Source organism: Falco cherrug, chromosome 2, assembly GCF_023634085.1.
Source record: "Falco cherrug isolate bFalChe1 chromosome 2, bFalChe1.pri, whole genome shotgun sequence".
NCBI lineage: Eukaryota > Metazoa > Chordata > Aves > Falconiformes > Falconidae > Falco > Falco cherrug.
Genome location: NC_073698.1, coordinates 79,927,582 through 79,943,734, shown reverse-complemented (window position 1 = coordinate 79,943,734; position 16,153 = coordinate 79,927,582). Strand labels below are relative to the sequence as shown.

Genomic DNA, 16,153 nt, shown 5'->3' with positions numbered 1-16,153 from the left:
GTGAGACTTGCAACTAAAATTTATAGTTCATGTACACCTACATGTGCAGACATCTCCAGGTATAACCCCCTAGCACTGGAAAATATATGTGGGATTCCCTTGGGACCTTCCCTCTGACACTTTCTGCAATAGCTCTGATTTGCCCTCACATACAGGAAACCTTAAAGACCAACCAAATCCTACTACTCTTCCACAGAACTAGTTGAAAATGTGGTGAACCTGATTGCCCACAGGTCCATGGGAACCAAAGGGGAAAGAGCCAAGAGCAACATGCTGATCCAGGTTTTGGTTAGAGACAAACAGGTACCAGAGTCTTACAGAACACGAAACAGAGAGGAACCTGCAAACACACTCCTAAACAAAACTGGGCTACAAATGACATTCTGTTACAAGAAGTTCTACACATCCACATCTAGTCTTCCTAATGTTCTTTATTTTTTTCCCTTTCCTTGCTTTTTCTTTTTCTCTCCTTCTGTTTGGATTGCCTTCCTCCTTTTGGGTCATAGCTACATGAGGCAAAAATGGAATCATTTTCTCACATAGTAGCTAAAGCTTTCTAAGGCATATCTTTTTACCACTGACATGGCTTTCTACTTTACTTAATTCTGAGTACATAAAATGTCTTATGAATTTTTGTTTCAGAAGTGCTGGGCAAACATCTTGATACCTGAGCTTAAGGACTTCTAACCTACTTTTAAAGTAGTGTTTGAACAACTCTATACAAATAACACAAAACTTTCCTTATAGAAACAATTTTAAAATTTAAATTTATGAGTTTTGCTGCCACAATGGCACAAGGAAGTATATATGCAAAGCTCAGCAGCTCAAAGAAAGCTTAGACATTTGCACACACAAACACTTCAACCCTGTTTCAACAATGCCTTAAGCAGTCAATCTCTGCTGATGGATTTTCAAACTCGAGTCAAGTCAGATTTTCCCTTGTGATCCAGGCAGTGTCCCACAGTTTGTGTGTGATAGCATGTTTACAGCTAAAGTGAAGTTCACTTGATAAAATAGCAAGATCCACTGCCTTGATGCCAGTAAAATGTGATCCATGCATTCTAAAAACTCACTGTATATTAAAAAAAATCATCTATGTATAATCAGCACCTCCATCCCTGAAGACTTGAAAATTTGACAGGCAAACCCTAAGCAATTTGATTCTCTGTCAAACTTAGACCTGCTACAGAGTGTAGGACCATACAATGTCCAGAGGTCCCGCCCCTTTCAACTTAAATTATTCTACGATGCCACAAAAACTGAAGTGTTGATTCATCATGTGACCCATACCTCTAAGCACAGATTATTTCTCTCTCCTTTTCGCAGCTCTTTAATGTCAGTTTTGGTTAAATAAAGGCCGTATTATATCATGATTAAACTCACGATCACAGACTGACTGTTTGTTACAATCTCTTCACCTCAGGTTTATATCCGTCCCATGCTTCCTCTCTTCCCTAGCCATGTGCTCCTATTGTCCTTCCCTCTATCAAAAGAAACATCCCACCTTCCATCCCCAAGCCCATAGATGAATGGTTCGTTGACACTACATCACCAAAAAGGCTGTTCGCTCTTTCTGCAGTGCCTAATACAGGGTTCTCAAACAGTGACACCATTCACAGGACATGGTTTGCAGCTATCTCATTATACCATACCTAAGCAAGGAAGGTAACAGGCAGGAGATAAGTCAAAATGCTCTGAAGATCCCCAGGAAGACTGAAGGAAAGCAAGAAAACTCAAAAAAAAGATGAACAAGTTTTTACTTGATTTGCTGTAGTAAGAGCAACTATTCCAAAACTTTAGTTAAAACAAACTCATTCACCTCTTGATTCACATTGCTTTGATAGAAAGTAAGCTACTAGTCCACCAGTGAAGCACAGAAGACCAATCTTTCCCTCAAGTACAAGGTCAGTTACAACAGCCTGACATGAAAGGGCCACACAGATCATAATAAATGTGTATTAGGAGGCAAAAACCAAAATAGAAAAAGCATTCACTTACGCTGGATGGTGTGCAGGAGCAACTTACATCTTTAGGATCTGAAATACAATACCACACATAGTTAATAGTGAAAACAAACATAATGAACATAATTTAAAACACCAGTAGTGTAATTTACCAACAATAAACCAACAGAACAACTAACACAGAAGTAGTCCTGGTAGACATGTGTAACTGTAGCTTCAGAGAAAAACGAAAGGGTGCTCCATGGTACCCTTCCCATCCCATGGCCACATTAAGTGCTATTCTGGCAGTCCAGCCCACTACAGCATTCTAGTCACATCTGCAGAACTTTTTACTTCCTGAGATGGGACAGGTACAGTAAAATAAGCATTTATCCTAATATTTCTGAGTCTACACAGGGACAAGATGGGGCATTCCTGTTTTATTTCTAATTTAAAGTACAAAACTTGCTCTATCAGCTGACTTCTGTATTTCATAGCACTGAATATGAATAGCATGGGTTGAACAGTAGCACAGACATATACACTGCAGCCAGGTGGGCCAAGATAGACTTGAACAATTTACAAAGACAGGGAACTAACAACAGTGCAGTGGGCTGAATTCTGTAGTTTTACTCTCCCAGGTATGCCAGAGTCTGAGTGTATAAACTCTTTAGACATACACAGGTTCTTCTCTATCTAGTGTTCTAGGAAGAAGTTCTTTAACTATTGGCACAGCTTGAGGAATATACTTCACACTGGGTCATTTTGCTTAAACAGCTGGTGTTCCTCACCCATAATGAACTATCTCACCCATAATGGTTCTATCTCATTAAAGCACTTACGTTCAATAAGAAACAGGAAACAAACAATCCCCATCACAGCAATGATAACACCAGGCATCACGAAGGACAGACCCCAGCATGTAGACACCCAATAAGCAGCAATTAAGGATCCCAAGATATTTCCCACTGAAGTGTGTGAATTCCAGATTCCCATGATCAAACCTCTCCTGCATTTAAAACAAACACACAAACATTTCTTACTACTCCAACTATAAGCATTACTATCTTGAGAAAACTGTATCAAAAATGACTGTTCACCTGTGATGTTCATGAAATATTTACTGTTCTTTAAATGACAACTTTTTATGCTAGTCTTTCATCTGGCAATTTCAAGGCACCTAAATATTAATAGAAATGTTCTAAATACTTCTCTCTGTGTGACAGAACTCATCCTGCATTTAATGGTATCACTAGGGCTTGCCTATTTCCAGGTAAGAGTTTGTTCGATAAAAAGAAGTATGCAGATATTGAGTAGTATGTGTATGCCAAGTCTGACACTTCTGGGAATGCAAGTCCTCCTGCAGACATGCTGCACCCATAAGGTAACGCTTTCAGGGTATGTGAGACTTATCATGCAGAAGAAAACAATCTGTACAGGACAGGTAGAGCAAATTCAGTATTTTCTGATTACATTCTGGATTTGCTAGGCACTAGTAGAAGGTAACACCTGCACAAGCTTTGCTGAAGGCTACATCAAACTGCTGTCTTCCTGGAAATCCCAGATTAGAGCTGCTGCAGAATAGCTCCAGCTGAGCCACTGTAAACCACAAAAGTCCTACTGAAGTCATGACAATTAGCAGATTTGGGTTTTTTCCTTGTAAGTCATAGGAAAACTGCTTTGCCTTCAGCAGGGGTTTACCTGAAGCAACCTAATTTGAACTAAATCAAATCTTCCTTTGGCTGAAGACAAGATCTAAAGGGTCTGTTCATGTTTCAAAGAATTTGTAGCAAAAAACCTTCAAGAACTGGATCACTGACATTCAAACCAGAGTCCTGTCCACCGGTCCACTATGCAGCCTCCTAAAAACTAAAGGCTGTTGCTTTTGCACAAAGCAAAATCTGAATAAACGTATCTGTTTTGCACACACTTGCCAATTTTGTTCAGTATTGTATGACTGTTATCATTCTCTGCATAGAACCATAGAATCATTTAGTTTGGAAAAGACCTTTAGATTATCAAGTCCAACAATTAACCCTGGACTGCCAAGTCCACCACTAAACCATGTCCCTAAGTGACACATCTATGCATTTTTTAACCACCTCCAGGCATGGCGATTCCACCACCTCCCTGAGCAGCCCATTCCAATGCTTGACAGCCCTTTCAGTGAAGAAATTTTTTGTAATACCCAATCTAAACCTCCCCTGGTGTAACTTGAAGCCATCTCCTCTTATTCTGTTGCTTGTTACTTGGGAGAGGAGACTGACACCCACCTTGCTACAACATCCTTTCAGATAGTTGTAGAGACCAGTAATGTCCTCCCCTGAGTCTTCTCCTCTCCAGGCTCAACTACGCCCATTTCCTTCAGATTATCCTCACAAGGCTTCTGCTCCAGACCCTTCAGCAGCTTCACTACCCTTCTCCGCACCTGTTCCAGCACCTCAATGCCCCTCTTGCAGTGAGGGGCCCAAAACTGCACACAGTATTCAAGGTGCAGCCTCACCAGTGCTGTGTACAGGGGGACAATCACTTCCCTTGTCCTGCTGGCCACACTTTTAGACACAAGCCAGGATGCTGTTGGCCTTTTTGGCCACCTGAGCACACTGATGCCTCACGTTCAGCAGGTCATCAACCAACATCCCCAGGTCCTTTTCCACTTGGGCAGCTTTCCAGCCACTCTTCCCCAAGCCTGTAGCACTGCGTGGGGTTGTTGTGACCCAAGTGCAGGACCCAGCACTTCTCCCTGTTGAAACTCATACAGTTGGCCTTGGCCCACTGGTCTAGCCTGGCCAGATCCCCCTGCAGGGCCTTCATACACTCAAGCAGACCAACACTCCCCCTCAACTTGGTGGTGTCTGCAAATTTACTGAGGGTGCACTCGATCCCCTTATCCAGATTGTCAATAAAGATAATAAACAGGACGAGCCCCCAGTACTGAGCCCAGGGGAACACCATGTGTGACCAGTCACCAGTTGGACAAAACTCCATTCACCACCACTGCTTGGGCTCAGCTGTCCAGTCAGCTTTTTACATAGTGTAAAATACACCATAAGCAGCCAGAAATGCTGCTGAATGTTCCATTTTGCAACATTCACCTAAAAGGTGGCAGCAACTATGGAAAACTAGTTTGAGCCTATTACTTCTTAGCTATCCTGTGATTTTATACAGAAAGCATATACATAATTTTTATATGTCCTTCTTTTGAACTGATTGACAATAAAGTTCATTCAATGGTATGTATCTAGAATGGATGGCACTACAGTAGCATTACTATATGCTACATGCACCAACCATTATTAAAGCAAATGGATTTAGCATGCAACTCTTGCAAAATTCATGGAAAATCCTGTATGGTATGACAAAATAAATGTTATGAGTGATCTCTATGCAGGATTAAGGGGAAAAAAAAAAAAAAGATGATTTAAAGTGACAAAGAGAAAGATTAAATCAGTTGGCAGATGTATTTTCTTTTTTAATTACATTTTCAAATTTTTAAATTTTTTTGTGTGTGTTAGAAAAAAGACAATAGACAAAAAGATACTTTTAGAGTTACACCCAGACAACTGCTTTGAAACACAAATGAAAACAAAGGAAATTCCATATTAAAATGGCATAACAACAGCCTTTATTAAAAGTGGGTTTAGATTGTTAGCATTTGCAAGAATTATTCTTAATTCAATTCTGAAATTTTTCATCTGAAAAATTAAGCATCACACTAAAGAGCTACCACAGAACACTGTTTTGACATGAGGGAGAATATTTCAAACCGATGTATAAACTACTAATCAGTGTAACAAATGGAACTCGTCTCAAAGATCTACCTAACTGCTTGTTTCATCCCCCCAAAAATACTGAAGAAAAAAAAAAAAAGATATTTACATTGACTATATCATATTACAGCCCAGAATGTATTGATTTGTACTTCCAAAACTTTGGATTGCATATTATTTACCTTCCTTTTCCAAACCAGTTGCCAATACATGTAACGACACTCGGCCAGCCAGTAGTTTGCACCAACCCATTAGCTATCTGAAAGTATATAAAAATAATAATAAATAACCATACCCTATAATAAATCAGGTTCCTACACAATTCCTGCCAAGTGCTGCATAGGGAAGAGGAAGCCTACACAAATGCTTTGAATCTAGAAATTGAGCAGGGGGTTTTGAAAGCGTTATTTTTCAAGAATAAACAATTGATGATGTTTTGTGGAGATTCTTCCCTCTGCCTACATCTCTCTAATTATTTTATGACTTAAACCACAAAAGATTGTAATTCAATCACATGCTTACCAAAATCACATGGCACTGAACTGAACAGAGAAATTAACCGCCTACACTTAAACAGAAGCATATTGGAACATACAGCAAAGCATGTTTGCAATCAAACAAAGCAGAAAAAAAAATTAGGAGACTGGGTAAGTTTGAACATTAACTTTAAAATGCTTAACAGACACCTGTAAATAAACTGAGAGGAGAAACTTAACTTATTGTATTCAGGCTGAAGTAAGAACTATTTCACCCTTCATGTTGCACGGACCACAATGCTAACTCATCTCAACTCCTAAAACGCTCCCTAGCTAGAACTACATATTTACACAAAGATCACAATAAAATAATTCACATGTACAATGAGCATTTGAACATAAAATGAAACAACCTCGCTCTACCCAGCAAAAACCAATCAGGCTTGTGGCGTGAGACCACCCTCAGTACTACAGGACCCACTGACCACACAACGCAGTGCAGCACTGGTAGAGATAGATAGCTTATCCCTACAGGAGCCGGCTCCTGTCTTAGAAACAGGTAAGAAGCCAAGAGCACTGCAGCAGTGACATAGTTAAGTGGATGATGTGGTGAAATGGTTATAAATGCTTGCAGTACCCAAGTTAGTATCACTGCATGCCATGTTGCACAATGCCAATCAAATGTGCCAGCAGTGAAAGCGCTACTGCAGTAACACAAAGGAGCAGTGCAAGGTGCAGACCTGTCCAAAATGACTCAGAAGTGCTAACAATATCTTGGTTCTGACCTAAATTCCATTTTAGGTCAACAGTAAATATTCTTGTGACACCTGATTAGATCTACAAGTGCTCTGAAAAATCCCACACAATGAATCTTGTTACAGAAGCTGCCTGTTCTCAGCCACACCAACGTGGGAGACTGTTCATCGTTAGCAGTATAAATGTAATTTTCCTGCAGAGAAAGTCAGGATGCATCACTCAGGTCTTGGCAGACTGACAAAAGTAAATAATTTGTTTTAAAACTTGCCCACATTTAAGCTTGCAAGGATTTGATCACTGACTTGACACAGACTGAAACACTTTAATTTGCTTTCAAAGATTTCTTCCACTAGAAAGAACATTTTTCAAAAATAAGCCTGGGGCTATCCACTCTATCATTTCTGCCTGTCATCAACAACAATGTATGCCAGCATTTACAGCCTCCCATCCAACCACTAATCACTGTTCACAACTGAAAAACTCCAATAAAACACTAAACAGCACCACAGAAATTCAAGAGTATCTAAATAACATCATGCCTACCTGGGCCATTATGTAAAACCACAGATTATGTATATTATAGAAATAACCCAATCCAAACATCGCAGTGAAGAGTCCGCTAGCAAGCATCCCAACTGTCAGATAGTACCGGATAGGTAGCCGTTCTCCTATTATTCCACTTGGAACGTGGAAGAAAATAAAAAGAAAAGCAGTAATTAAAAATTACATCATACCCCAGCCTTCACAAATAAAGAATATTTTGTGTTTACTTCTGGCTGAGGAGAAACTTATACTGGTAAACGCTGTTGTTCTTCACAGCAGCAAATGAGCAATTTTTAGCACTCAACAGAAAAAAACCAGCAAACATTTCATGTTCACTAATTGCCAAATGCCAACATCTGCACAGCTATCTTCCAGGGAGATACTCACCTGAAGTGCATTGGAAGTCATTTACTTACAGAGTCATTTTCTAAATGATCCATAAGGTGGGACAAGTCTCCAGCCATTTAAAGTGAGACTTGTGTCCCTTGCTAATGATTCTAGTTATGAAGGTTCTGGTTTTAGTCAGTAAAAAGAAGCATCTCCAAAGAGCAGCTAATATTGTGCATTTTAAGATTGGTTTGGTATTATTTTTTTTAGGAGGTGTCTGCTTCTGTCCTTTGACTATAGGGAAAGCCAGGACAATCACTTTAGTCTACTTCTGGAATATATCTGTCCTCAAACTTTATCATCCAACTTGCAGAATATATTCCTTCACATTCCATATGAAGAAAAGACTGACTAGATTGCAAGTCAGAAAGCATTCTTGCACAAAGCAGTCAGGATGAGTGCAGCTAAGAAGCTTTCTATACACCAACAGGAAGGGTACCACTGGGGACTCAGGATGATGATGTTTTTTCCTCAATAACCAAGTTCTTACTCTCTTCACCAGAAACTGCAGTAGGAAAGGACATTATCTTAGAAGCAGTGCAGCTCCACAAATTAACAGGAAAAGACAAAGCAGGTTTCCAAGAGCGCAGTTTACCTTAAATACATTCCAACTGCATATGCACACAAAAATGAGTAATCCAGTGCTCCCAGTAACTGTTTGTAGTTGTTCTTATCTAAGAATAATTTTCAAAACAAATTATCAGTTAAAGGTACCAATAACTTCCCAACCATTTTTGCATATGACAAGAAAAATGTTAGTGAAGGTACACTGACATTTAATTTTCAATAGGCACTTTTAGACACAAGCATGCATTTTGCAAAATATTTTATTTAATCAAAACAACAACCACTACAACTGACTCTTCTGCCTGTAACATATTAGTAAAATCTTCGTAGACCCATTTGAAAGTCTACCTTATTTAAAATATCATTTGAAAGAACATCAGTTATTAGCAACTTTTTGTTGTTAAATTTAATAATTAATAAAAAATAGCCTTTTCTTATAGGTCCTTAGAGAAAAGAAGACCCAAACTTTAACGGTCTTTTTATTAGAAGTGGAAAGATGTGTTGCAAAAGTGTGAGGTCCTAACTGTTGAAATGGCTAAAAAAACCCATCATCATATAGGCTTTTAAGGAATCAACTTAATATATCTTTTTTAAATGGTTGCAGCCTTTTGAATTTCATTTTCCAACTAACTACTCATAAGGCATAGAGATAGAAGTCTTGTTTAATGAAAAAACAGGATTCTGCTCTGTACAGCAAATTACCATAATCACAGCTAAATAGGACTTGCAGTCAGGATGGAGGGAGCAGGGACTCCACCCGGATAGAAACACCAAGTTTAGTCTCAAGGGACCTGAGCTCATACGAAGAAAGACAGTTTGTGTATTTGCAAGGAGCCACAATTCCCATTGACTTTGAGAATAAAGTCACAGTTATGAAAGCATTCCTTCTTCCAGTGTTACTCCCAGCTTGCCAGCTATGTCGCCTGAAAAACAGAGCTGAAAGAACAAGTCTAGAGTGCCATTCCAAAGGGGTAGCTTTGCAACAACCTGTGCAGTGTATTCATGGAAAAAGGAGGACACTGGAGCTCAGAAGTCTCCATTAAGAAAGCTAACTAGTGTTTTAGACAAGCAAACCGTTTCCCCTTGGTCCAGGGACGAGAAACAGAAACGAAGCTTAACTGCATCCTGATACATTTGGAAACCTGTTGGACTAAATTTCAGTAGACCGATTACCTTGCAGCATGCAGTTAATACACAGAATTTCGTCCACAGAAAACCCAGAGCTCAGGCCTTTAATTACCTTTGAACAGAGTAGAACTTTTTTTTAATTGCTAATTAAATAATAATTAGAATGGGTGGCTAGATAGACCAGAGTGGAACGGCACACTGACAGAATGGACTATTCTACTTTGCTGATGTTCTTGGTAGTGACAAAAGCATCAAGGAATGATTCAAAAATCTCTATTAAATTCAAATACAGTTAAATTTAAATTTAATTGTAAGTAGGCAAATATTTTTTTCTATGTAAGTGAAAGGCCAGGTTCATAAGCTATTCAGTAAGTTGTCAGCTCTATTCTGCAATAGTCACCCAAAAAGCAAGAAAAGTATTTTTTCTGGTAGGTAAGGACTCTGAAAAGTTCCAGTTTAGATAAACACCAAGTAACTTCATTTAAATGGTTGCTGAACCTTGAATTAAACCAGCAGAAAATTATGACTTATTTAATTCTTCACTGTTTTTTCCTTAATAGACATTCTAAAGACAAATTCCATTTTCTGACTGAAAACTGATCTCTTAAAACCATCTCATAGCTGTAACACGTAAAATAATGTCAGTGACTAAGTAGAAAAGACATCATACAGTTAGTCACAACTTAACTTTCTTTGGAAAAATCAGTGAGAACACGGAAAACAAAACACGCCTCCCATACATATCTCCTCACCTCCTGAATCCCTCCACACACGAGGAAGAAATAGCAAGAGGCATATAATCTCTTACCAAATGGCTCCCAACCACACTGAGATACATTAGATGGCTTTTTGACAGGCTGAATCTGCGCAGCATATTCTTTGTAAGAATCGTGTTCAACTTCATGTGAAGCAGCGCAATGCTTATGTAGCTCTCCCTGATACAGAAAGGAAATTTGAAAATGGAAAATTCACTTCTGATTGTTAAACTCCATACAGCAACAAGTTTAACAATTCTTGCTTTACATAAACCTGTGTCAAACTCACTGAAATCAGTAGAATTCTTATCCATTATTAATTGCTTGGCGAAACCACCATTACACGAAAATGTAATTATGTGGGTCAAAACCACATGCTATAGTGAACTGGTGCTTCTAATGATGCAGAATTTCAAAAGTCTTCACTAACGCCAAGCTACTTTGCCCATTGTTATTTATCAATATACAATACAGACCTCAAGAATTTAATTTGTGTTTGACAAATTATATAGGTTGAAGATTAACAAATCTAGGATTAGATAATATTTTGCCACCAGCTTCACTGGAAACAGAGTCCCAAGTGTACAGACAACTATGACTATAATGCTCAACAATACTCGAACAGTCTTGCAAATGCCAGTAGAATTTTATCAGTTACAAGCAATTTTTCTCAAACATATGAGTGTAAATCTGTAAACTCCTAAAATCTATAATTAATTAGATAAATTCACATGAATTATGTGTAGGCATGGCTGTTTCAAGTCTTAAACCCAAAGATTAGAGGTATATGCAATATTCTAGGTGTGGTCTCACCGAAGTTTATCAAGTAAACGTCACTATGTACTAGCTTTATCAGTTTTTCAGCTTTTGAACCATTCCAAGTTAAAGTTTAACACTGCCTTTCACAAAAGGAAATACCAAAAAACCGCAACTACTTCCGTGTTTGACAGGAACAGAAGGATGTTTAACAAGGATGCAACCTTGCTTACCTTAACTATACTAATAGGTTTCCTTGATAAATGGAAGCTGGCATACAAGAAGAAAGTGAGAGAGAAAATGAAGGCTCTATACCTACAATATAAAAAAACCAAACAACAGTATTTGAAAATTATTTTATTCAGATTTAATTTTAGCACTAAGTTACATAAAAACATTACAGAAGTCATTGGTAATCTTGGAATAGTGAAACCCAACTTTTTTTTTCATGTTCTCTAACAGTCTGTAGAACTACCCTAGCAGTTACGTTGTTTTGCAAAATCTGCTCAGATCTGTCTTTGGAAGGGAGTTTGGTAACACCCAGATATAGGCAGGACAGCATGCAGTACTCTGGTGTCCACGGAGCTGATCTGCCTTGTTTACAATCTTCCTTTGGGGGCTATTTTAAAGGCAGTTCAACATTAAACATACTGATAATGAGATTTCACATTTCACTGTCTCATCCAGTTTTCTGGTACAATTAGGACATAAATGATGGCTCTGTGAATTGCCAGTTTGGCTACTATGGGTTTTTTCTTTCCTTACTGCTTTTAGGATGTTGCTTTACTTTTGCTGGTAGCAACAGAAATCAGCCATTTCTAGAGATGGACAGGGAGACAGACACTGACTGTGCATACTGTCAGCTAAAGCACATGAATGTAATTAACCAGCTTTGGGACTAGGAAGGAATTTTCCCCTGAGATCCTTGGATCTTTCTCTGCAGTTCATCTGAATTAAAAGGGCATCTCAATCTCCCTGTCACTGCAAGCGTTAAACAAAGATAACAATCTGATCTAGTCCATTTTCCACTACAGCACATTTCAGATTGTGCTTTTAACAATATGCAAAGTGTATCTACCACTTCCTTCTAGCCTGATCTTAAAATTAAACATCTGTAAATAAAAGTACATATATACGTATAAAGATCTGATGTCACACAGCCTACTATGGTCTCTAATTTTTCATTAACCTTTTTCAATAATTTTCTGCCTTATAAACTTTTACTAACAAGGGTCTTGTTTTATAGTTCTGGTATATTCACAGAGACATTAAAAAAAAATATCCTGTGAGTTGACTTATTCACTTAGGTAACTGAAAACGCCTCACCAGTGATAAAACTTAAATTACTTTGTCCTTGCTGCTCTACTAGAGAAACCATATGATAAAATTGCTCAAATGGGAAGTGCTTGGTCTTTCATTTGTTATTTTATTATCCACACACAACTGACTCAGTATTCCATCTCATTCAACTTCCTGAATTGGTTTTCCTAAAGCAGAGGTTTTGGGTTTGTTTTGGGATTTAGTTTTTTAAATACTACAGTAGCAAGAACTAGAACTGTCATGCTGCAAGTCTGTATTACACATCAAATTATGGGGGAGAAAACATACTTCTGGTTAAGAAAGCTAACCTCAAGCACCCCTCCCACCTAAAGAGTTTGTAAATTAAAATCTGAAATATATCCCTTCAAATATATATCTCACAAAGAAAAGGACAAAAGGTTTTATTCTCTAGCACACCTGACTTGCAAGGGTCTGTGTTCCCCTAACAAAGTATCTCACTTTTTAGGTGTCAGCAATATTTATTTATTATACAACTGGCTACATTTACTTGCTGTATATATTAAAAAACAAAAAAGTAAAAACAGAGCACAAACTCACATTGTCCAAAACAAAGATCACCACCATACTTCAAGACTTACCACTGATCTCGTGAAAATGAAGTGATGAAGCGAATGCCCGGAGGAAGCTGAGCCATCTACTCTACAGCTGGTATCAAATTTTAGGCGACACAATTATGTACTTATGACAACATTAACTGTTCTCCAGAATGTGTAACAAAGATCCTCCCAAAGCTGTGTGATGATAGGCTGTTAACGAATGTGGAAGATATGCTGCTGAGTAGATCTCCCTGTACCTTTTTTTTTATATACCTTCAGTTGTGACGTGGCGAATTCTTCACTCTGCCTTTGTTAACTGCTGATCTTCAAATAAGAGAAGCTGACAAGTAAATATTCTTATTGAGTTAGTGTAATATTTTCTAATCATAACATTTGAATCAGCAATTATCTATTTCAGAGACAAGTAATTACCACAACTAATCTTCTAGACATCAAAAATGTAATGGAGAATCTTAAGCCAATATAAATTGCAGCCTTTTCTCAATTTGATTACATATACTCTATTTTGAGAAGTCAGCATAGTATAAAGAGTGGGGACACAAGGGAAAGATGCACTTAGAACATGATCCAAAGCCAGCTGACTGACATCAAAACACTCTGCTTTTGTCCCTGAAAGACTACAAATAGGCAATCCCCCAGCTTACAAAGACATCTTAACACATCTGAAACATTCATGAGGTTGAAATTTGTTAAAAAAATTACTGTAGCGTTTTCAGCCCAGAGACTCTTCCAGCTAGAGAGTAGGTGCTGCTTAACAATACTGCCAGCAAGACTTGGCCAGCACGCCCTTTTCCAGCCCAACTTCCCTGTCCCAGTATCACTACTGCATAAAGCACCACATGATCAGAAAACTTAGAAAAGAAAAAAAGCTTTTTCACCACTTGAGCTCCCTACACCTGCTCATCCAGCACAAGGGAGAAGGCAGGCTCATGCACCTACAAGACATTCAGGGAAGAGAGACTGTGGCAGCATCAATCCACTTTGGTTTAAAATCTTGTAGAGTCCCTCCTGTTTGTTCAAATTTGGGCGGAAGCCCCTTAACAGATAAAGACACACGGTACCCTTTATTACAGGTACTGCAACAGGAACTAGCTGCATTGTTACTTCGCAGCAAATCTGAGCCAATGGTTGAGTAAAATGAGAAAAGCCACTCCAGGCAAGAGGTGTGACTGCAACTCATGCGTGCAAACCCAGCCTCCCTGCATGCTAACACTAGAGACACCCCAGCAGCCTGACAAATAACACACCACTGTCTGCACCATAACCCCTACCCTCCCCAGAGCCCAGCTACTGGGCTTAGCACTAGCACCAGCTGCTGCAACGCTCCTGATGGAAGCTGGTAGCATTCAGGACTAGCTCTCCTGGTAAACAGCAGGAGGTGAGCTAAAGCAAAATCACTTCTGAAGAAAACATACCTGCCAAGACCAAGGGTTTGTCTTAACCTGGGAATTTTAGAGGCTGCCACCGGGTAGGCAAAGGTGTGAGCCTCCCTCATGTTTATTGCCTCATCTTACTACAGAAATCAAAACTACTACTCCTCAGCCAGCTGAATGACAATACCAAACAGAACCTGCTGCGTCAAAGCCAGAACTTGAAAGCTTCACTACCCACGTAAGCTTTTTCCCCAGGAATGGAAGGAAAACTACCACCTCTTCACGTAACAGGGTATCCCACCAAAACATCAAGTCTGCTCCTTTATGCTAACACATTTTTGTCATACCTTTATTTTTTTCACAGCATCCTGGTTCAGCTTGACACCTCCCTCCCCTAAAAGTGAATTGACTTGCTAATCTCGTTCGGCACATTCCACCTCCCCCTGCCCTAAATCAGATAACTGTTGGCGCAATTAATCAGCAAAACCCATAATCATGGGGTTGCAGGTTAAAGGAAGTGCAACCCTACACTCTCCTCCCCTCTCCCACTCCCAGCGGCAGGTCCCTGCCTCCCTCTGTGTCAGACCTTGCAGTCATACTGCTATAGTTCAAGTGCTTGATCCATAAGAAAATAGAACATTAACTCACTCTGTGACCAAAAAGCTGCTAGGCAGGACGAATCCAAAGCAGCAGGAACATAAAGGCAGGGACTACAAGCAGGACTGCCCCTTACAGCCATGACTAGCTAGTTAGGCCAGCTGAACTCTTAATTTCAAATCAACAACTGCTTGTCAGTAATTTTGTGTTCGGCTGAAATGAGCTGTGGATAGCTTCTCCAGTGGGAGAAGAAAGGTAAGAAGAGAGGTGGGCACAAGCAGCACAGAGTAGGAGTGAATTTTTCTTCCACCAGTAACAGACCTATTTCAGGGTGATCCCAAACCCCGTTTCCCCTCTCTCACAGTTATCCCAAACACTGAAACTGTTATTTAACTGATCACACTAAGTGAGAGGACAGAAAAATCTACTGGGAAAAAACCGAGAGGCCAGCAAAAATCCGAGGTCATAAACCTCTTTAAACAGTTCCCTTAAAATATAATGGGACAAGGCAATTGTCATCATAGTAAAGTAATTGCTTAACAGGTTACTATTTAACAGCTTTAATATAAACAGAAAAGGACTTCACCCATCTTACAAGAGATTTCAATGCTAATTGCACATGCCCCACTGATCATATTCACAGCACCTCTTTAACAGTGTATCCTTGACATAAATCCAGAGTCACAAAGCCACAATACCCCAGCAAAGATGACTGGACTAGCAGCAGTGCTTAGAGAACTGCACCCTAATTCTATTTCAGGGGCTGATTTAATTTTCTCTACTGCAGACAGCAACCAGAGGTCTCATTTACTTGTCAACATTGCCTCTGTCCCCATATATGTGTAAGTTCCTCTGACATTCACGTGCCTTTAATAAACAAACAAAACTCCTTCCAGAAAAGCAAAGAAACTTGTGGCAATAAAACTTGTGGTAGCAGATTATAAAGATCACATCCTGCTGCAGATTAAACCAGATTTTAAAACTAAGCTATTCTTCAGAAATGACATTAACAGGCTGCCACACACAAACGGTAATTTATAAACACATCCTTTATATTTCCATTTTATTATTGAAGCCCAAGATCAAACTCCAACTCAATCACTTGAACTGGTCTTATGTTCTTTCATTTTTGGCAACTATCTTACCTGACAGTGAAAACAAATACTTTGCTTCCTCCTTGTTGTGCTACAACGTATAAAGCAAT

General features: G+C 39.1%; 1 protein-coding gene across 12 annotated transcripts in view; it reads right to left on the bottom strand.

Moving 5' to 3' along the window:
• SLC37A1 (solute carrier family 37 member 1) overlaps nt 1-16,153 on the bottom strand; it is a 43,372-nt gene that overhangs the window by 25,766 nt on the left and 1,453 nt on the right. For 5 of the 12 annotated variants that reach the window (XM_055701547.1, XM_055701552.1, XM_055701555.1 and 2 more), the window contains 8 exons: nt 13,001-13,168; nt 11,315-11,396; nt 10,379-10,505; nt 8,471-8,549; nt 7,489-7,624; nt 5,896-5,972; nt 2,786-2,952; nt 1,999-2,036 (listed from right to left, as the gene is read on the bottom strand). In XM_055701547.1, the coding sequence (XP_055557522.1) occupies nt 1,999-2,036; nt 2,786-2,952; nt 5,896-5,972; nt 7,489-7,624; nt 8,471-8,549; nt 10,379-10,505; nt 11,315-11,396; nt 13,001-13,056 (762 nt within the window). In that variant the 5' untranslated portion in view covers nt 13,057-13,168. Of the gene's footprint in view, nt 1-1,998; nt 2,037-2,785; nt 2,953-5,895; nt 5,973-7,488; nt 7,625-8,470; nt 8,550-10,378; nt 10,506-11,314; nt 11,397-13,000; nt 13,299-14,699; nt 16,143-16,153 lie in introns of those variants that run through there. The other 7 variants (XM_055701553.1, XM_055701556.1, XM_055701549.1 and 4 more) reach the window with 5 other exon arrangements.